Source organism: Ranitomeya variabilis, chromosome 7 (assembly GCF_051348905.1).
Source record: "Ranitomeya variabilis isolate aRanVar5 chromosome 7, aRanVar5.hap1, whole genome shotgun sequence".
Classification (NCBI taxonomy): Eukaryota; Metazoa; Chordata; class Amphibia; order Anura; family Dendrobatidae; genus Ranitomeya; species Ranitomeya variabilis.
The window spans coordinates 112,584,419-112,606,176 of record NC_135238.1 but is presented as its reverse complement, the minus strand read 5'-3'; the positions used below and the strand labels follow the sequence as shown (position 1 = coordinate 112,606,176).

Genomic DNA, 21,758 nt, shown 5'->3' with positions numbered 1-21,758 from the left:
ATTTTGTTAAAAAAAAAATTAAAAGCTGTCCCACCACATCAAGGTGACCCTATTACAAATGGTAGTAGCCTCTAGTATTAAAACCTTATCATATGTTAAGTGATGTAATTTGAATAAATGCTGAGAAGGTTTTTGCAATATTTTAATCAAAATTATGTTTACCAAGTACCCTATATTATTTTCCTGTACTATTTCCATTTATTTATTTGAATGATTCAGAAAAAAGTGTGCGGCACTCACCATGGCAGCTTGATTGAAAAGTCCTTTTTATGACTATTATCTTAGGCTTCTTTCACACTTCAGTTTTTTGGCGTCAGTCACTTCCGACATAATGACGGATCGACGGATCCGTCACAATAGTTGAAAAAACGGATGTAACGGATCCGGTTTTTTTACGGATCCGTTACTCGGGGGTTGTATATACTTTTTGGAGCATGCGCAATAGAAAAAAATTGAAAAAACGGATTGGGGCGACGGATCCGCCGAAATGACGGTCGCGACGGATCCGACGCCCATAGGTGGCCATTCTATGAAATGACGGACGCGACGAATCCGTCGCGATCCGCCATTTCAACGCAGACAAAAAACGTTGCAATGACCGTCAATGTCTAGATGACGTCCGACAAATTTTACATAGTTACATAGTTATTAAGGTTGAAGGAAGACTTTAAGTCCATCTAGTTCAACCCATAGCCTAGCATGCCCTAACATGTTGATCCAGGGGAAGGCAAAAAAAACCCATGTGGTAAGAGTAAGCTCCATCATGGGGAAAAAAATTCCTTCCCGACCCCACATACGGCAATCAGACTAGTTCCCTGGATCAACGCCTTATCAAGGAATCTAATATATATACCCTGTAATATTATACTTTTCCAGAAAGGTATCCAGTCCCCTCTTAAATTGAAGCAATGAGTCACTCATTACAACATCATACGGCAGAGAGTTCCATAGTCTCACTGCTCTTACAGTAAAGAATCCGCGTCTGTTATTATGCTTAAACCTTTTTTCCTCCAGACGTAGAGGATGCCCCCTTGTCCCTGTCACCGGTCTATGATTAAAAAGATCAGCAGAAAGGTCTTTGTACTGTCCCCTCATATATTTATACATTAACATAAGATCACCCCTTAGTCTTCGTTTTTCCAAACTAAATAGCCCCAAGTGTAATAACCTATCTTGGTATGGCAGACCCCCCAGTCCTCTAATAACCTTGGTTGCTCTTCTCTGCACCCGCTCCAGTTCAGCTATGTCTTTCTTATACACCGGAGACCAGAACTGTGCACAGTATTCTAAGTGTGGTAGCACTAGTCACTTGTATAGAGGTAAAATTATGTTCTCCTCATGAGCATCTATGCCTCTTTTAATGCATCCCAATATTTTATTTGCCTTTGTAGCAGCTGCCTGACACTGGCCACTGAGTATGAGTTTGTCATCCACCCATACACCCAGGTCTTTTTCATTGACGGTTTTGCCCAGAGTATTAGAATTAAGCACATAGTTATACATCTTATTACTTCTACCCAAGTGCATGACCTTACATTTATCCCCATTAAAGCTCATTTGCCATTTATCAGCCCAAGCTTCTAGTTTACATAAATCAGCCTGTAATATAAAATTGTCCTCCCCTGTACTGATTACCCTGCAGAGTTTAGTGTCATCTGCAAATATTGAAATTCTACTCTGAATGCCCCCTACAAGGTCATTAATAAATATGTTAAAAAGAAGAGGGCCCAATACTGACCCCTGTGGTACCCCACTACTAACCGTGACCCAGTCCGAGTGTGCTCCATTAATAACCACCCTTTGTTTCCTATCCCTGAGCCAACTCTCAAACCACTTGCACATATTTTCCCCTATCCCAATTATTCTCATTTTATGTATCAACCTTTTGTGTGGCACCGTATCAAAAGCTTTTGAAAAGTCCATATACACTACATCTACTGGGTTCCCTTGGTCCAGACCGGAACTTACCTCTTCATAGAAGCTGATCAAATTAGTCTGACATGATCGGTCCCTAGTAAACCCGTGCTGATACTGGGTCATGAGGTTATTCCTCTTCAGATACTCCAGTATAGCATCCCTTAGAATGCCCTCCAGGATTTTACCCACAGTAGAGGTTAAACTTACTGGCCTATAATTTCCGAGTTCAGTTTTTGTCCCCTTTTTGAATATTGGCACCACATTTGCTATACGCCAGTCCTGTGGTACAGACCCTGTTATTATGGACTCTTTAAAGATTAAAAATAATGGTCTATCAATGACTGTACTTAATTCCTGCAGTACTCGGGGGTGTATCCCATCCGGGCCCGGAGATTTGTCAATTTTTGTGATTTTTAGACGCCGCCGTACTTCCTGCTGGGTTAAGCAGGTAACATTAAATTGGGAATTATTATCACTAGTCATATTGGCTGCCATGGGATTTTCTTTTGTAAATACTGATGAAAAAAAGTCATTTAGCATATTGGCTTTTTCCTCATCCTCATCCACCATTTCACCCAGACTATTTTTAAGGGGGCCAACACTATCATTTTTTAGTTTCTTACTATTTATGTAGTTAAAGAATATTTTGGGGTTATTTTTGCTCTCTCTAGCAATGAGTCTCTCTGTCTCAATCTTTGCTGCCTTGATTTGCTTTTTACATAATTTATTTAATTTTTTGTATTTATTTAATGCCTCCTCACTACCTACTTCCTTTAATTCTCTAAATGCTTTCTTTTTGTCCCTTATTGCGCCCCTTACAGCTCTATTTAGCCATATTGGTTTCCTCCTATTTCTAGTATGTTTATTGCCATATGGTATATACTGTGCACAGGTCCTATCCAGGATGCTAATAAATGTCTCCCATTTTCTTTGTGTACTTTTATGTCTCAGGATATCGTCACAGTTAATTGCACCAAGATCATCTCTCATCTGTTGGAAATTTGCCCTCCTGAAGTTTAGTGTCCTTGTCACCCCCCTACTACCCATCTTATTAAAGGATACATGAAAACTTATTATTTTGTGATCACTATTCCCCAAGTGACCCCCAACCCTTATATTTGATATGCGGTCTGGCCTGTTGGTTAATATTAGGTCTAGCAGTGCCCCCCTCCTTGTTGGGTCCTGAACCAGTTGTGAAAGGTAATTGTCTCTCATAGTTGTCAAAATCCGATTACCTTTACTGGAACTGCAGGTTTCTGTTCCCCAATCTATTTCAGGGTAGTTGAAGTCCCCCATAATAATGACTTCTCCTTGAGTCGCAGCTTCATCTATTTGCTTTACAAGGATATTCTCCATTGCTTCCATTATTTTTGGAGATTTATAACAAACCCCTATCAGTAATTTATTATTTTTTCCTCCTCCCCTTATCTCCACCCACAGGGACTCTACATTTTCATTAGATTCACCTATATTATCACGCAGGATGGGTTTTAAGGTCGATTTTACAAACAGACACACCCCACCCCCTCGCTTATCTGTACGGTCATTTCTGAAAAGGCTATAGCCCTGCAAGTTAACAGCCCAGTCATGTCTCTCATCCAGCCATGTTTCAGATATCCCCACCATGTCATAATTATGTTCCAACAACATTAGTTCTAATTCGTCCATTTTGTTGGCGAGGCTTCTGGCATTAGTATACATGCACTTGATGTTCCTCTCTGTACCTCTATTCTTTTTTAAATTACTAACTGTTCTAACCCCACCCCCCATGCCTCCGCCACCCCCAACTTCCTTATTTGTGCCCAGGTCTCTATCTGCACTATCTTCCCCACCTATAAAATGAATACCCTCCCCCCCATTCCCTAGTTTAAACACTCCTCCAACCTTCTAACCATTTTCTCCCCCAGCACAGCTGCACCTTCCCCATTGAGGTGCAGCCCATCCCTAGCGTAGAGCCTGTAGCCAACTGAGAAGTCGGCCCAGTTCTGCAGGAACCCAAACCCCTCCTTCCTACACCAATTCTTGAGCCACTTATTAACCTCCCTAATCTCCCGTTGCCTCTCTGGCGTGGCACGTGGTACAGGCAGTATTTCAGAAAATACCACGTTGGAGGTCCTTGCTTTCAGCTTGCAGCCTAATTCCCTGAAATCATCTTTAAGGACCTTCCACCTACCTCTAACTTTGTCATTTGTGCCAATGTGCACCATGACCGCTGGGTCCTCACCAGCCCCTCCCAGTAATCTGTCCACCCGATCAGCGATGTGTCGGACTCGAGCGCCAGGTAGGCAGCACACCGTTCGACGATCCCTGTCTTTGTGACAGATTGCCCTATCTGTTCCCCTAATAATTGAGTCCCCCACTACCAGCACCTGTCTGGCCTGCTCTGCTCTCCTATTTCCCTCCTTACTGGAGCAGTCACTCCTCCGGCTTTCAGAGGACATGCCTGGCTGCAGCAGTGCTACCCCTGTACTGGCACCCCCCTCATCTGCCAACTTAGCAAACTTATTGGGGTGTGAAAGATCAGGACTAGCCTCCCTGGCACTCTTCTTCCCTCTACCCCGCTTCCTAACTGTCACCCAGCTAACTGCCTCACTGTCCTGCAGCTCCATCCTACCATCCCCCTCCTCATCTATCCCATTGAGCGTCTGCTCTGTGAGCAGAAGACTCCTCTCCATATTGTCTATGGATCTCAGTGTTGCCAGCTGCACATTTAGATCCAGTATCTGGGTTTCCAAATGCACAACGTGCTCACATCTCGCACAGCAGTATGCACCCTCGACCGGCTGATCAAGGACTGCATACATGTGGCAAGATGGGCACTGGATGGCATTAACAATTGTGGAGCACATTTCCTAATGGGGATTGCACCAGACAGAAACGTTAAATAAAAATAAATACAAAGTATTAATTAACACTTGGAACAGCAATTCCTCCCTTGGAAACTCCCTGAATCCAAAGTCACTGAGTCACAAGTCACACACTTACCGCCGTCCACACTTACGCTCAGGTCACACTCACCTCGCTCACACTTGCTATGCTGAAGACTTAAAGATTTTATTTTATTTTTTCCCTCTATTTCCCTTCAACAACAAGCCACCTTGCTGTTCTAATGCACTTCCATCCGTCGCATGACGGATGGAACGGACGACCATCCGTCACAATCCGTCGCTGATGCAAGTCTATGGGGAAAAAAACGGATCCGTCGAAAAAAAAAACGGATCCGTTTTTTGAGGAAAATGGCGGATTTAGACTGACGCCAAACAACTGAAGTGTGAAAGAGGCCTTAGATGGCAAGGTGCATCAGCGGGCAAAGGCGTGCAGGGACAGAGGAGAGAGGACAATGGCTGTGTTGCATTACCACGCTTCAACAGGTCCATTTGTTTATTTATTTACTGCAGGTTGTTTGCTTATTTGGTTTTTTATCTCAGGTTTTGTCTGTTTAGTGGCCAGAGTGAACATGCACCTACATGCTGCATGGAGTTCATCTCTTCAGCTTTTCATTTGAAGCTTTTTGCGCTCTGTGCCTTGAGCTGGACATTAAATTCATGTAGCTCCTCATAGCTGAATGTCCACTAGCTGGGTCTAAGTTCTTCTCCACCCTTATTCGCATTACGTCACTTGACATTTGGTACGGTTTTAATGCTAGAGGTTAGGACCATCCCAAATGGGGTCACCTTGATGTGATGGGATGGTTTCTAATTTTTTTTTTTATCAAAATCATTGTTAACTAAGTACCCTATATTATTTTCATGTACTTGTGCTATTTATTTATTTACTGCAGGGTATTTGATAAAGCTGTCGGCAGATGATGGCTGTGCTACTTAGCCATCACCTGCCTCTATCAGCAGGGGATGGAATTGTGTTCCATCAGCTGCTACTAACTCCTTAAATGCCCCTATCATTTTCTGACAGCAGTATTTATAATGTACAGTTCGGGAGTCATGTGTTCCAAGAGTCCATCGATTCCCTGCGTGTAAGGCGATCACAGGGCGACTAAGGGCTGCCATGACTGCCAGGGCTCTGCTGAGGACCTCCGTGATTGCCTTTATGCCCAACCTGTGGCTGGCATTTATAGAAAACTGACTTTTTTACTACTATATATACTACAACATGGTAGTATTGCAAAATATAGCATAAGTGATCAGACGATCTAAGGTTCAAGTCTTCTAAGAAAACTAACTAGACCTTGTGAAGATGATGGCAAAAGCTGGTAAGATTGTGCCAATATCCACATTTAAATGAGTACTGTATCAACGTGGGCCGAAATGCCACTCTGCCAGGAAGAAGCCATTACTCCAACAGAAACATAAAATAAGCCAGATTAATGTTTGCAAATGCACACAAGAACAAAGACCTTAATTTTTGGAGACATATCCTGTGGTCTGATGAAACTAAAATTGAACTTTTTGGGCATAATGACCTTCATTATGTTTGGAGGAAAAGGGAGAAGCTGGAAGCCTAAGAACACCATGCCAACTGTGAAACATGGGCGTGGCAGCATCATGCTGTGGGGTTGTTTTGCTGCAGGAGGTACTGGTGCACTTCACAAATAGATGGCATCATGAGAAAACAATATCATGTGGCAATACTGAAGAAACATCTCAAGACATCAGCCAGGAAGCTAAAGATTGGGCGGAAATGGGTCTTCCAAATAGACAATGACCCAAAGCATACTGCCAAAATGGTAACAAAGTGACTTAAGGATAACAAAGTCAATGTTTTCGATTGGCCATTATAAAGCCCTGGTCTCAATCCTATTGAAAATTTATGGGCAAAGCTGAAAGGGCACGCGCGAGCAAGGCGACCTACAAACCTTGATCAGTTACACCAGTTTTGTCAGGAGGAATGGGCCCAAATTTCGACCAACTATTGTCAGAAGCTTGTGGAATGATATCTCAAATATTTGACCCAAGTCATTCAGTTTAAGGAAAATGGTAACAAATATTAATGAAATAAATGTAAACTTTTGACTTTGCAGTAAGTAATAAAAATGCCTTAAAACATTCTCTCTCATTATTCTGGCATTTGGCAAATATTAATAATTTATGGTAATCCTAATTAACCTAAAACAAGAAAGGTTTATCCTCATTTCATGTCACATATTGAGAAAAACATGCACGTGTCTTTTTATATAGTGTATGTAAACTTCTAATTTTAACTGTCCATATATACAAACAGTATATTATACTGTACATTGTATATAACTTCTCACTTTTCATATTTCAGTTCTGCACATATTGAACTATTTCATATGCAAGTAATGACTTACCTCATCTCCTGGCTTCCCTGTTTCTCCAGGGGGTCCAGGTGGTCCTGGTAAACCCTGTAAAGTACATAGAGCACAATGTGATATACTATTTGATTATTGTGCTTTTATGATTTTCCTAGGTGAGTGCATAGATAAATTAACTTGAGAGATCAACAGTCATTTTACTTTGTATTTCATAAATGAATAGTGCACGTGAAAATAAGAACATTTGTAATATTTCTTATCAGAGAAATCTGCCTCTTTCTTCGCCAAGACTTCTCTTTTGTTTTTTAAATTCTCAATTCATGTTTCCAATCTGTATTTGGTGAGGACAGATTTTTATTTTACTAAGATAGCAGATGACAGATGCTACTAATAGGATTCTATTAATGACCAAAGACCCAGACTCATATTGATATGTGGACAAAGCACAATGCACTCGGCCACAGTAAAATCGCTCCAAAATGGGCATTATAAAACATGAGAAACAGAGGAGTGTTTAAAAATGTACAAAAATTACTTTATTAGCACCTAAAACAATACACACTAAATCACACACAGAAAAGTGCAAAGTAAGGACACACAGTAGTGGTGCTCTGCGAATATACAACTAGAAATAATTGAGATACGATTCAGATTATATCCTGAGGTAGGATATACCATGGGAATTTAACGTCATTTTTATGACATGCTGCCTCTAATATGAAAAAATACTATATCAGTCTCCCATATCAAATAATCATTAGCCTTTCAGAGTTACAGACACAAAACATGGCGTGTAAAGCTGTCATGCAGGATTAACAAAATGAGCCATGAAAGCATGTACACACTAGTAGTGACATGGGTCACCTTACCAAATCGCAGAGACACCACTGCAGCAACAGTGAACAACCCCTGGATTCTATGTAGACGGGATGTTGAAGGCTTCGAGGGAGGTAGAAGAAGAGTTTCTCCCCTCTCTTTTACATATAATCTTATCAGTAGGTATTTCCATCTCCTATCTCAGTAATGTAACAATCTGTCTTCACTGAATACAGATTTTAAACGTGAATTGAGAAACTTGTAAATGACTGATTAAAATGACGATTACTCTTTATGATGCCCACACCTTAGCTGGCAGTCAGCCAAATGCTCAATTGCCAACAATTATCTGTTCTGACTCCACCAAACACAAGCATCTTCAGCTGGGCGCACCTATGCTTTCAAGAAAGAGGAGTCTAAGTGGCTTTCAGACAGCTCAGACACTGGCTGATCTCCCGCAGAAATAAAAGAACTGTGCAATAAAAGTTAGCATACCCTATCCTTTTTTCCCTCTAATAATCACATTTCAATGGTTGAATGGTTTCAAATGGCAATAATGTGACATGTATGGGGGGAAATTTTAGAATGTTTTTCTTAATTAATTTTTATGTCAAATTACTTAATATAATAGCTCAACAGGTGCTGTTACCAAAAACATTGGCTATAGAACTTTGAACAGTTGTCAAAGATTGACACCATTACAGCAACGTGTATTTTGCTGTTTGTTGAGCAATAAATACTACAGTAATACAACATCACTCATTTTAATACTCCACATTATAATAAAATATGAGTTTGGTGTAAGACTTGAGACTTGAGCTGGGTCCAATGCTAAGTCCATTTAGAAGTCCCCTGTCACTGATTGGTTGCATAGTGGTGTCACCCACTCACTATTACCCTATCCGTATGTGCTAAAACAAACCAGTGAACCTCCACTAACTCTCTCCTGTCCAATCACACATTGTGATTCACTTCTGCACAATTCCCACAGGGCAACCTTATGACATTTGGAAAGCATAATACATGGCTCCTATTGAAAAGAAGTATTTGACTGCCGCGGTCAGCAGGGTGAACCACAAGCCAGATTTTGCTGATGTAAAGTATGGAATGACACAGGGAGGATTTGTGAATAGGACAAGGTCTCCGTGTAGTGTAGTGTAGTCATGGTTTAGTTATTGTAAATAACACGGCTCTTGGTTGGGTATAAACAGGTAAAGGAGCTACCATTCTAGTTAATGTACTTACATATGTGAGAATTTAAGGTACAGTTACATGAATTAAATGGAAACCATATGCCATGTGCAGTTTAAACAGGGTGTCGAGATTCAATAGAAAAGTCTCAAGTCACTTAGTGTTACTGCTGAATCGTAAAAGTGTTATCACGATTTCCATGTATTCCCTGTGTGGCCCCATGCTGACTACACTCCTCTGCTAAGACACTGAGAAGTGGAGGAGAGTCCAGTTGGTGCGTGACCTCCTATGTGCACAAGAATACAGGAGAATAGTAACAGTGCGCGCATCACACACTGTCATGATTCAGCAGTCTGCAATCACATAGAATGACTGCAGACTATCCTTCTTAGACTGGACAACCCCTTTAACATATTATTATTAAGGTTCAAGGAAGACTTTAAGTCCATCTAGTTCAACACATAGCCTAACCTAACATGCCCTAACATGTTGAAGAGTAAGCGCCACATTGGGGAAAAAAAATCCTTCCCAACTCCATGGGCAGCAACGGTGGCGCAGTGGTTAGCACAGAAGCCTTGCAGCGCTGGAGTCCTGGGTTCAAACCCCACCAAGGACAACATCTGCAAAGAGTTTGTATGTTCTCTCCGTGTTTGCGTGGGTTTCCTCCGGGCACTCTGGTTTTCTCCCACATCCCAAAGACATACTGATAGGGAATTTAGATTATGAGCCCCAACGGGGACAGCGATGATAATGTGTGCAACCTGTAAAGCGCTGCGGAATATGTTAGCGCTATATAAAAATAAAGATTATTATTATTTATTATTAACTCCACATATGGCAATCAGACTAGTTCCCTCGATCAAACCCTATCAAGGAATCTAGTATGTATACCCTGTAACATTATACTTTTCAAGAAAGGTATCCAGTCCCCTCTTAAATTTAATTAATGAATCACTCATTACAACATCATACGGCAGAGAGTTCCATAGTCTCACTGCTCTTACAGTAAAGAATCCGTGTCTGTTATTATGCTTAAACCTTCTTTCCTCCAGACGTAGAGGATGCCCCCTTGTCCCTGTCTCAGGTCTATGATTAAAAAGATCAGCAGAAAGGTCTTTGTACTGTCCCCTCATATATTTATACATTAAAATAAGATCACCCCTTAGTCTTCGTTTTTCCAAACTAAACAGCCCCAAGTGTAATAACCTATCTTGGTATCGCAGACCCCCCAGTCCTCTAATAACCTTGGTCGCTCTTCTCTGCACCCGCTCTAGTTCAGCTATGTCTTTCTTATATCCCGGAGACCAGAACTGTGCACAGTATTCTAAGTGTGGTCGAACTAGTGACTTGTATAGAGGTCAAATTATGTTCTCCTCATGAGCATCTATGCCTCTTTTAATGCATCCCATTATTTTATTTGCCTTTGTAGCAGCTGCCTGACACTGGCCACTGAATATGAGTTTGTCATCCACCCATACACCCAGGTCTTTTTCATTGACGGCTTTGCCCAGAGTTTTAGAATTAAGCACATAGTTATACATCTTATTACTTCTACCCAAGTGCATGACCTTACATTTATCCCCATTAAATCTCATTTGCCATTTATCAGCCCAAGCTTCTAGTTTACATAAATCATCCTGTAATATAAAATTGTCCTCCTCTGTATTGATTACCCTGCAGAGTTTAGTGTCATCTGCAAATATTGAAATTCTACTCTGAATGCCCCCTACAAGGTCATTAATAAATATGTTAAAAAGAAGTAACTACATGAGATCTACATCAGATTACACAAAATCTAATATAGAATTTTTAAACATACCTGAAATCCAGTGGGACCAGGAGGTCCTTGTTCACCTCTTTCACCAGCTGGGCCCTAAATGATAGAAAAACAGGTTTTAAAAAAAATATATATATGTATATGTGTAATCCTTACTAAATATTGAAATGTTTTGTTTTCCTTACTGGTGGGCCAGCAGGACCAGAAGGACCAACTTCACCATCTTTTCCCGGAGCTCCCTGATTATGATAAGAAAAATTGTAACATTTTTGGAAATATATATTTGGTGACTAAAGAATAATACTGAAATAAATGAGATAGTAACATACTCTTTGTCCAGATGCTCCTGAAGTGCCTTGCTCTCCTGGCTTTCCAAGATCTCCCTGTTGAATATTTGTTTTAATAATTCCGAAAATGACAAAAATAATGAAGGTTTTGAATTAAGAGAAACTGATATAGCCCATACACTGTTGCCTTTTGGACCAGCAGGCCCCATAGTTCCAGTTTCACCACGTATTCCGATTGGACCAGGTGGACCAGTGCGACCATCTTCTCCAGGACCTCCCTGCAAGACAAAAAAAAAAGAATGAAAAACATTAACAGTAAAATTAAATACAGAACAGCTTGAATAAATTGCAATCCAAAACCAAACTAATTATTTAATTTACAGAAAAAATACAGAATGATCTAAAATGAAAACTGTTGTCATTTTAATTGAAAATGTAAGTTTTCTTTACAGTTATATGTCTTTTTTAAAATTTGCAAGTAACATAAACAGTATATCTCCTTGTTATTTCTTGCAGCAATTAGGCTACTTTCACACATCAAGTTTTTGCCATCAGTCTGAATCTGGACCCTTTTGGGAAAAATGGATGCAATGCAAATTGTGAAAAACGGATGCAATGGATCTGTTTTTTTTGCCGGAACCGACTATCTGATATCTGGGCACTAGCTGGTCCGGGGAGGAGAGAGAGAGAGAAACACTCCAGAATGGAAAATGCTGCTATGGGGCATACTCAAATGGAAAAAAACGGAATCGGTTGCCAGATTCATCATTTCACCTCACATTTCATCAGTTTTCCACCGGAAACATTGCCGTCCGGTTTTTCGACATACAGAAAAAACGTTCCTATGTACGTTTTCTCTGGCGGCTGGAAAACGAATTTTTGGCAGATCCGGCAAAAAACGGATGAAACGTGAGGCCATCCGGCGCTAATACAAGTCTATGAGAAAAAAATGGATACAGCGGCAAATTTTACTGGATTCGTTTTTTTCAAAATTCACCGGATTGTGCCTTACGGTGAAAACCTGATGTGAGAAAGTAGCCTTGCCCTGATGGAATCGTAACAATGAGGCTGAATATCAAAGTAGTGTTGTTTCTTCTAGTGTGGTCAGTAAGTACTTGATGGAGTTTTTACATTTTGAATTTAATGTGAAGTTTTAAAGCATGGAAACAAATTTTGCTGGACCACATTTTGCTTGTTTAAATGGATCTGATAATTATTTTAAAATAGTTGACCAAGCCTACTGGGCTATTCAGTTGCCATTAATTAGATTGAGACTCAAGCATGACGGATTTGGGACTGGTGTCTCGCTAGCTGTACCACGCAGAGTGAACTAGTGAGAACGCTCACCTGGGCAACCCTGCTTAAATCTCAATCAACAAACAGAATTTGCTCTCCTAATAATTAATTACAGTAGTTAAAAACATAATGTTAAATGTACGTATATATATATATAATATAATACATTTTGCCACTTGTCCTGGATTGATTTCTGCACCTAGAATTACAATATTTGTATTCAGGCCCAAGGGCGATGCTCAATGAGTGTCAAGAGAATATGCCTAAATCTTAAGCAACAAAATGTCTTTGATTTTTTAGCTTCTTAAATATCTGTAGGTAAATAATATAATAAAATATGCGTTACCACTGGTCCTGGTTTGCCTTCTGGACCTAGGACTCCAGGATTTCCAGTCAGACCCTAAAACAGAAGTAAGATACATTAGTAATCTTCTCATACCTCCCTCAGGAGATATTTTGCATGAACAGTTCTTCCAGCATGATACATGCTTTTCATTACAAAGCAAATCCCTGGATACTTCAATGATCAGTGGAAAATATGATGCAATGCTTTGAGGCAATATTTTCTATGTGCAAGATTGAGTTTACATGAAACTGGACATTTCTATAAAACAGTGTAAAACCACAAAAAATATTACAATGGCAAAAATACCGCAGCATATGGGTAACTGGGTTATAGCACTGCATTTAGCTGCAGGGTTTTATAGTAGAAAGTACCCAAACTATTTATTGCATAGTGTTACAAGATAACATAGAGAATTTAGTACTGCATTGGTAACAAGCCTACCCAGAGGAACAGGAAGTTTAAAAATTCTGAAAATTAAAAAGAAATTCAGTGGTAAAAAATCCCACTAAGCACTGTATGGGGTTTGTAGGAGCTTAAGAAAATGTGAGTGCTTGGGAGAAGACATAAAGGAGGAAAAGGGAATGAGTTCCCATTCTTCCATAGATTAGAAAGTAAGAAGGCATTGTTCCTCTACCTGCCGGACCCTCTTACTAGTTGGTGTTGGGCGCTAGTTGGTGTTGGGCAATTGTCTAAAGATCACCGCCTTCACATGCTAGGCATCTTATAAGAAACCTACTCTTATATTGTGCAGGAATTTGATTATACAATTAAACAGTTAATTCATTGATTTCTACTGTGTTTCTAAAGAGACAATAACCGTGTAGCATGGATCTGCCTTACGTTTCTAGACTATTAGGTATATCTTGCCTTACATCTGTTAAACAAATCATATGAATAAAAAATATAGATGTTTAATAGAAATGTAAATCAGAAAATATTACAAAGGTATTATATGTGCAGATCTGTCTTACTCTAGCGCCAGGAAGACCAGGTTCTCCTAGACGACCAGGGTCCCCAGTAGCTCCTTTAGGTCCGGAAACCCCAGCTATTCCTCGTTCTCCTTGAGCACCCTGCAAAGGTTTGTGTTAATATTTTAGAATACAGAAGTAGAACTAATAAAATATGTTGATTTAAATAATATCTAATAAATAACTGAACAAATTGAATGCAAATATCTACAATGGAAAATATGTTTGAATGTAATACTTCTATGTTTTATATTCTTGGCATATAAGAATATATACTTGTATCATAAGTGTATTTTATGGATTGTGTGTTGTGTAAGTAATCTTAGAGTGATGGTAATAGGTGAGTACTATATCTATTATAGTCACCATTTACTTTGTACTTATGAACATATTAGGTAATGAACAGATCAAATCTAATATTGTTACCTTGGGGCCAGAAAGCCCATCTGATCCAGGAAACCCACGATTACCAGGAGCACCCTAATGATATAAGTGATATATGTTAATAATTATACATTTTGAACATAATGTATTATTTAGCTTATCACAAGTAGACCCTTTCATACTGAAACTTTATCATTACCTATTCAAAGACTGCATTGTGACAAAGCTTAATCTATATATATAATCGTCTAAGGTCCACTTCCGTCTGTCTGTCTGTTTGTCTGTCACGGAAATCCCATGTCGCTGATTGATCGTGGCCAGCTGGGCGTGACTAATCAGTGACAGGCACAGTCCGGCCGTGAATTGGCCCCTCCATACACACCTCCAGTCAGTGCCCCCTCCATACTCCACTCCAGTCAGCGCCCGCATAGCGTTTTAGCAGTCCGTTAATCGGACTGCGTTACACCGTGGCATGACGCGGTGTAATGCAGTCCATTAATGCTGCCATTAACCCTGAAAGTGTCACCAACTTTTTACTATTGATGCTGCCTATGCAGCATCAATAGTAAAAACATATAATGTTAAAAATAATAATTAAAAAAATATATAATTATATTCTCTCCTTCTGGCATCCGCGGCAGCCTTTCCCGCTTCTCGTGATGCTCCGGTCCCAATAATGCATTGCGGCAATGACCACAGATGACGTAGCGGTCTCGCGAGACGGCTACATCATCACGGGTTATTGCCGCAAGGCATTCCAGAGAACGGAGCATCACGAGGAGCATCGCTAAAGGCCTGGGCTGGATCCAGGGGCCACCGGAAGGTGAGTATATAGCTATTTTTTATTTTAATTCTTTTTTTAACAGGGATATGGTGCCCACATTGCTATATACTATGTGGGCTTTGTTATATACTATGTGGGCTGTGTTATATATTGCGTGGGCTGTGTTATATACTGCATGGGCTGTGCTATATACTACTTGGCTGTGCTATATACTACGCGGCTGTGCAATATACTACGTGGCTGTGCAATATACTACGTGGCTGTGCAATATACTACGTAACTGTGCTATATACTACGTGGTTGTGTTATATACTATGTAGCTGTGCTATATACTACATGGCTGTGCTATATACTACGTGGCTGTGCTATATACTATGTGGGCTGTGTTATATGCTATGTGGGCTGTGAGACTTTCGCCCGGAGCCCTCAAAAACCTGGAGCTCAGCCTGGCTTCACTGATTAGTCGTGCCCAGCCGGCAGCGAACAATCAGCGACAGATGCAGTCAGCCCGCGACTTGGCGTGGGATTTGAACCACGCTTCGCTAATTGGTCGCGCCGGACGAATCCTGTGTGTTCATTGCATTATTCTGAAATCTTCATAAATAAACTACATACATCTTCTAGAATACCCGATGCGTTAGAATCGGGCCACCATCTAGTATAGTATAAACATCAAATGTTACTGTTCATAATTAGGGTCTCAGAACTCAGCGACCAATGTACTGTAATCACTGAACCTGTTTACACAGGAAAATATTTTATTCTTATGTCAGTAGGACTGTTACAAGCCATTCCACCAAACGTAATAGGGAAAAGCCTAAATATTACTACAATTTATTTTCCTACAATTCCTCCACAAATTTTGAATTTCCAAAGCATTATTCATGTCGTGTCTCCCCCTTTGATGTGGGCTCCGGTGGTGAGCCCACATCAAAGTCGCGATCGCGACATGTCAGCTGTTTTGTACAGCTGACGTGCGTGCAATAGCGGTGGGTGAAATCGCGATTCACCCGCCGCTATTAACCTGTTAAATGCCGCTGTCAAATGCTGACAGCGGCATTTAACTACTGCTTCCGGCCACGCGGCCGAAAATGAGCACATCGCCGACCCCCGTCACATGATCGGGGGTCGGCGATGTGTCAGGAAAGTAACCATAGAGGTCCTTGAGACCTCTATGGTTACTGATGCCGGCCTGCTGTGAGCGCCCCCCTGTGGTCGGCGCTCATAGCAAGCCTGCATTTCAGCTACATAGCAGCGATCTGATGATCGCTGCTATGTAGCAGAGCCGATCGAGTTGTGCCAGCTTCTAGCTTCATGGAGGCTATTGAAGCATGGCACAAGTAAAAAACAATGTTTTTAAAAATATGAAAAAAATACAAAAAATATAAAAGTTTAAAACCCCCCTTTCGCCCCATCCTAAATAAAACAATAAAAAAAAAATCAAACCTACATGTATTTGGTATCGCTGCGTTCAGAATCGCCCGATCTATCAATTAAAAAAAAAACATTAACCTGATCGCCAAACAGCGTAGCGAGAAAAAAATTTGAAACTCCAGAATTATGTTTTTTTTGGTCGCCACGACATTGCATTAAAATGCAATAACGGGCGATCAAAAGAACGTATCTGCACAAAAGTGGTATTATTAAAAAGTCAGCTCGGCGCACAAAAAATAAGCCCTCACCCGACCCCAGATCACGAAAAATGAAGACGCTTCGGGTATCGGAATATGGCGTGTTTTTTTTAAGCAAAGTTTTGAATTTTTTTTCACCACTTAGATAAAAAATAACCGAGACATGTTAGGTGTCTATGAATTAGTAATGACCTAGAGAATCACAATGGCATGTTAGTTTTAGCATTTAGTGAACCTAGCAAAAAAGCCAAACAAAAAACAAGTGTGGGATTGCACTTTTTTTGCAATTTCACCGCACTTGGAATTTTTTTCCCGTTTTCTAGTACAAGACATGGTAAAACCAATAGTGTCGTTCAAAAGTACAACTTCTCCTGCAAAAAATAAGCTCTCACATGACCATATTGACAGAAAAATAAAAAAGTTATGGCTCTGGGAATGAGGGAAGTGAAAAACGAAAACGCAAAAACGAAAAAGGGCCGCGTCTTGAAGGGGTTAATTATTACTAACCTTGGGTATAACTACAGAGATGTAAATAAAAAGGACAATGACTGAACTGAATTGTTGAATTTCCGTTAGACCTTAATATAAAGTTTTCTATTTAATCTTAATTTCTAATCAATACAAAAGGACGACAGGGTTTTCCATATAAGAAGTTGTCGTCCCATCACATATACTGCCCGCGTAAGCTATGAAAATCTGTACTGGAAAATCCTTTACGTTCAATTTGGATAATACAATCCATTATTTTATCAATAAAAACTGAAATACCCTTTCTCCAACTGGTCCTTGAGGACCTATTGATCCGGGGTCTCCACGGGGACCTCTTTTCCCCTCTTCACCTTGTGGACCTGTTGCACCTTGTGGACCATGTGGACCCTGTTTCAACACAAAGTTTTCTTTAGTTTTTTTTTATTATTTCTTGCTTGTTAAAGAGTTCTTCCCAGTGGACATCATATACTAGTTACAGTAATATAAGTAGATATAAGTGCCTACAAATACTTACAGGTTCCCCTTTGGGTCCAGCTTCACCTTTAAAACCAGGGACACCTGGATCACCCTTTGAGCAATAACAAATGTGTATGAAGTGGTTTATTACACAATCATATTTTTAATATTACCTAGCATATACAGTACTACAAAAATACTTCATAGTAAAATGATTATGCCATATTATCATGTTATATCAGTAAGTGGTATTGCAACTATTCCTTACCCTAGTTATTCACTGGAAGGCACCTTTCTGCCCATGGACATGACAAGCAAATAAAAGACTGTCCACTCCACATCCCTAAGTGGTAAAATGTCAGTGCTCACATGTTTTACGCACGTGGCTCTTTCCCTAGCTTTCCCTGCTTTCTCCTATTCTGAGCAGACATTAAATGGGTAAAACAAATTTGCACATAGAGAATGCAGAACCTCCTTTATCGGCACAAGGACAGTGCAAAGTATTATGATGACTGTTCTGAATTCTATAGACAAGCAGCCTATTAGGGTCTGCAAGCCCAAGCCAAGTGAAAGCCAGAATATGCAGAGACCTATGCTGTAAACCTTCCATTCAAGACTTAAATATAAATGAGTGAAGATTTAAAGAAGTTAATATAGCTTGCAAAAACGTACTCAGTCAGATACTTTCCTTATTACTCCTGAAATTTTGGTGCATTTTGGTGCTAATACTGTTTTTATTTTTAGATGTATTTATCATGCATATTAAACTACAGATTATTTAAAATGGAGTTGTAGCTTCAAAAGGAGGAAATAGCTTAGCTGGAAAGAGGCGAAATCCAACAATTAAATTACAAATTTGAGCACATACAGGCTTTGGAAGGATACATTAATTATTAATAAATTGGAAAGAACCCCAAATAAACCCTCATTAGAAAGCCTAAAAAATAACTTTTATTATTGTATTATTAAAATTAAAATAGGGTATGAAATAAAATGTCCCTAATCTTCCTAGATACTTCAATTATCATTGTAATATAGCTCACTGCTATCATTTGTACACATTCGGTAGCACCCCAGGGTGCTAGCTCCTATCTGTCACAATAGGACATAGATTTAGCATACTCATCCCCCCAACATGTTTCACCGCGTCATCAGGAGATGGGACATAAGCTAGAATTCTAGATATCTTTTCTCTTGCATCTATTTTAAATATTTTGATAGATCAAACTTTATAAGACACAACAATACCAAATATGTTGATTTTTTACATTATTTTTATTTCTTTATTTTTGGAGGGAGAAAAGTTGAAGATTTAAACTTTAATATAAATAAAACTTTTTTTTTCAAGTTTTAGTACGCCTAGGGTACTTAAACCTGAGATTGCTTGTACTATAAACTGCAATAGCACAGTATTGTAGGAGGATTAAGCATCAAGATGGCAGCCATGGAGGCCTTCAGCGGGCCCCTGGCAGTAATGGTAACATTTTCCTTTGGCTCCCCATAATCCTGTTGTGAAGCACCAGCATGGTGTCATTTAAATATCGCTATCAGAGACTGGTGATTGATGATGCCATTTAAATGCTTTAATTAGAGCAATCCTCATCAGCCTGGCATGAAGCAGCCTCATCTTCAGAGCCAACCTCATTCTTTGAATAATATTAACAACCTATAATGGAAATGACTGTGATTACTATGTAAAACTATATTGTATGTCATACTTACCACTGAGCCTCTGATACCAGGAGCTCCAGTACTTCCTTGAGGTCCAGGAGACCCAGGTGGTCCTATAAGTCCAGGAGGACCTGCAACACCAGGACCTCCCTGGGAGAGAAAATATAATGTATGTCAAAAAATGCGCATATTCCAAGGAAAATGTAATTGTTAGTTACACTTCACTTACAGTCGGTCCTTTAGCTCCACCAGTTCCATCAGTCCCTGGTGTACCCTAAGAGCAAAATTAAACAGATTTAACAGAGATAATTATTATCACCACATTTAAAGCTAACTTACGTGGTAATATTTCATTGTATTATTGCATTCTTTTATTTTGCCCTTTTTCTTTTTTGAAGCTTTTTTATAGTATGGTGCACTTTCACTTCCAAATTCCCATGAAAACAAACATACCTGGATACCTTGTGATCCAGCATGTCCTTGGGAACCAGTTTCACCTCTTGGACCTTGAGGACCTTCAGGACCACGTGCACCAGTTGGGCCAGCATCACCCTTGTTTAATGGAAAGTTGAAGAAATTAAAACATACTATTAAAGCCATAAATTGGTTGACATCATGGTTATATGATGTCACTTGTGTTTAAGTAGTGAGCAGGAACCATTCAACTTTCCAACAATATCTGCTTCGTTCACAATTGTATTTATGCTTGCTTGTTACAATACAGCATTAACAAACTGAGATCATTACAACCAAAAACATGAACTACAATAAATTACTGCTTTATTAGTTTAATTTTACATAAAGTCAAAGAAAAATAACCTACACAAAGACTAACGGTACCAGACTTACCTCTACATCTAGTCCTGTACTACAGTGTGTAATATGGAGCATTATAGCTCTGCCCACAATACACGTTCAATATACAAAATCTAATGAAGCAATCATTTTATGCTTATTTTACACTTCACAGCCATCTATACAGCTGCAGTTCAATTCAAGCCTCAATCTTAGTGGTATGCCATAACTTTGTGGGATAGTAATAATATCCCTTTAAGTCTGGCATCATTGGGATCATAGATTAGATGAAACGGATTGTATTTAATAAATATGATTGTTACAATGCACATACAGCAATTATTGCTTTTATATGGCAAAAAAGTAAAGAAGGCAGAATCTAATATGATATCTAATATCATATTTCAAGCTTCCACAAAGAAACAGTAGAGTGAAATGTCATGGCTGACGTTGTGATACTGGTTGCCCAGTGTTTAAGTACATGGCTGCACAAAAATTACTGTATTGAACCCGGATGATGATTTGATGATTGGCTCTCACAATAAAGCCACCACGTACTGCCATTTCTATTAAGATGATGTTTAATAAAAAGTGCACTAAAATGTGACAAAATGTACTAACTTTACAGAATAGAAAATTATTCGTATCACATGTTTTTACTTTCAGTCTTTTTAGACTTTTTGTCTGTTTGTCTGTTTGAGAGGTGAAAATGTGCCAGGTTTTGGCACAAATTTCCCCAACCATCCTTTCAATTTTGACTTGCATATAATACATCTGGCTTTGTAAATGTTACCACTGAATCTTTTTATAATGTAATTAGGTATTAATTAATTTGATGTCATTAATCTAAATGCACCATTTGTTTACCGCATATATCAGTACATACAAACAAGATAGATGATAGACCTATTGTCTCTTCAGAATGAGAATGACATGTTCTGCAAGAGCCGTGAACCACTGTGAAGGATACACTGTCTATCCCAATATATTACAAACTCCGTATAGTTTAGGAATCGTTTGAGTTTCTAGATTAAATTTGTTATACAATCAACTCTAGATCAGTTCAGTTTGTGTTTGTAATTTCTGAAAACTGGTTGAACAGTTCACAGAAACGTCTTCCCTTGAAACAAAATAGAAGCCTCCTCAGGGCATTTCTCAGTGATTCCACTTACTGTGCCAAACAATTTTCATTCCAATTCTTTAATACACTTTTGGGAATTTTGTAAAGCCAAGCATGCTTGAGAAAGTAACTGATTACACACTGTTAAGAGGAATGAAAACTTTCATTGCATTAAGCAGTCTGTGGATTATTATCTTGTGGCAGATGAAACTCTGGATTTTGCCCACTGTAACTTTTTCAGCTACAGCTGTCTCCATCACAGTGACTACATAGCACCTGCAAACATAAATGATTTACTTATCTATGAACCAAAAGTAACCGATTTGTGTGCCAGTAGATAAAATACGATGTATTCATGGCTGTCACTACATGTAAACTCACATTAGATACAGCTGTCCTTCCCCTATTCACATTAAGACCCCTGTGGACGGCTCATCCCTGGCAAGCAGCTTACATTTCTACATAAATTGACATCAGCTATACTATATTACAAAATGCTACATGTGGCCATGGGTCTTAAGGTACCTTCACATTAAGCGACTTTGCAACAATAACGATAGCGATCTGTGATGTTGCAGCGTCCTGGATAGTGATATC

General features: G+C 39.5%; 1 protein-coding gene across 1 annotated transcript in view; it reads right to left on the bottom strand.

Moving 5' to 3' along the window:
- Positions 1–21,758, bottom strand: part of COL5A2 (collagen type V alpha 2 chain) — a 449,814-nt gene that overhangs the window by 102,643 nt on the left and 325,413 nt on the right. Inside the window, exons 19-31 of the mRNA XM_077275667.1 lie at positions 19,700–19,798; positions 19,476–19,520; positions 19,298–19,396; positions 17,634–17,687; positions 17,399–17,506; positions 14,258–14,311; positions 13,835–13,933; positions 12,864–12,917; positions 11,401–11,499; positions 11,264–11,317; positions 11,120–11,173; positions 10,977–11,030; positions 7,187–7,240 (exon numbers count right to left, since the gene is read on the bottom strand). Of these exons, the coding sequence (XP_077131782.1) occupies positions 7,187–7,240; positions 10,977–11,030; positions 11,120–11,173; positions 11,264–11,317; positions 11,401–11,499; positions 12,864–12,917; positions 13,835–13,933; positions 14,258–14,311; positions 17,399–17,506; positions 17,634–17,687; positions 19,298–19,396; positions 19,476–19,520; positions 19,700–19,798 (927 nt within the window). The remainder of the gene's footprint in view (positions 1–7,186; positions 7,241–10,976; positions 11,031–11,119; positions 11,174–11,263; positions 11,318–11,400; positions 11,500–12,863; positions 12,918–13,834; positions 13,934–14,257; positions 14,312–17,398; positions 17,507–17,633; positions 17,688–19,297; positions 19,397–19,475; positions 19,521–19,699; positions 19,799–21,758) is intronic.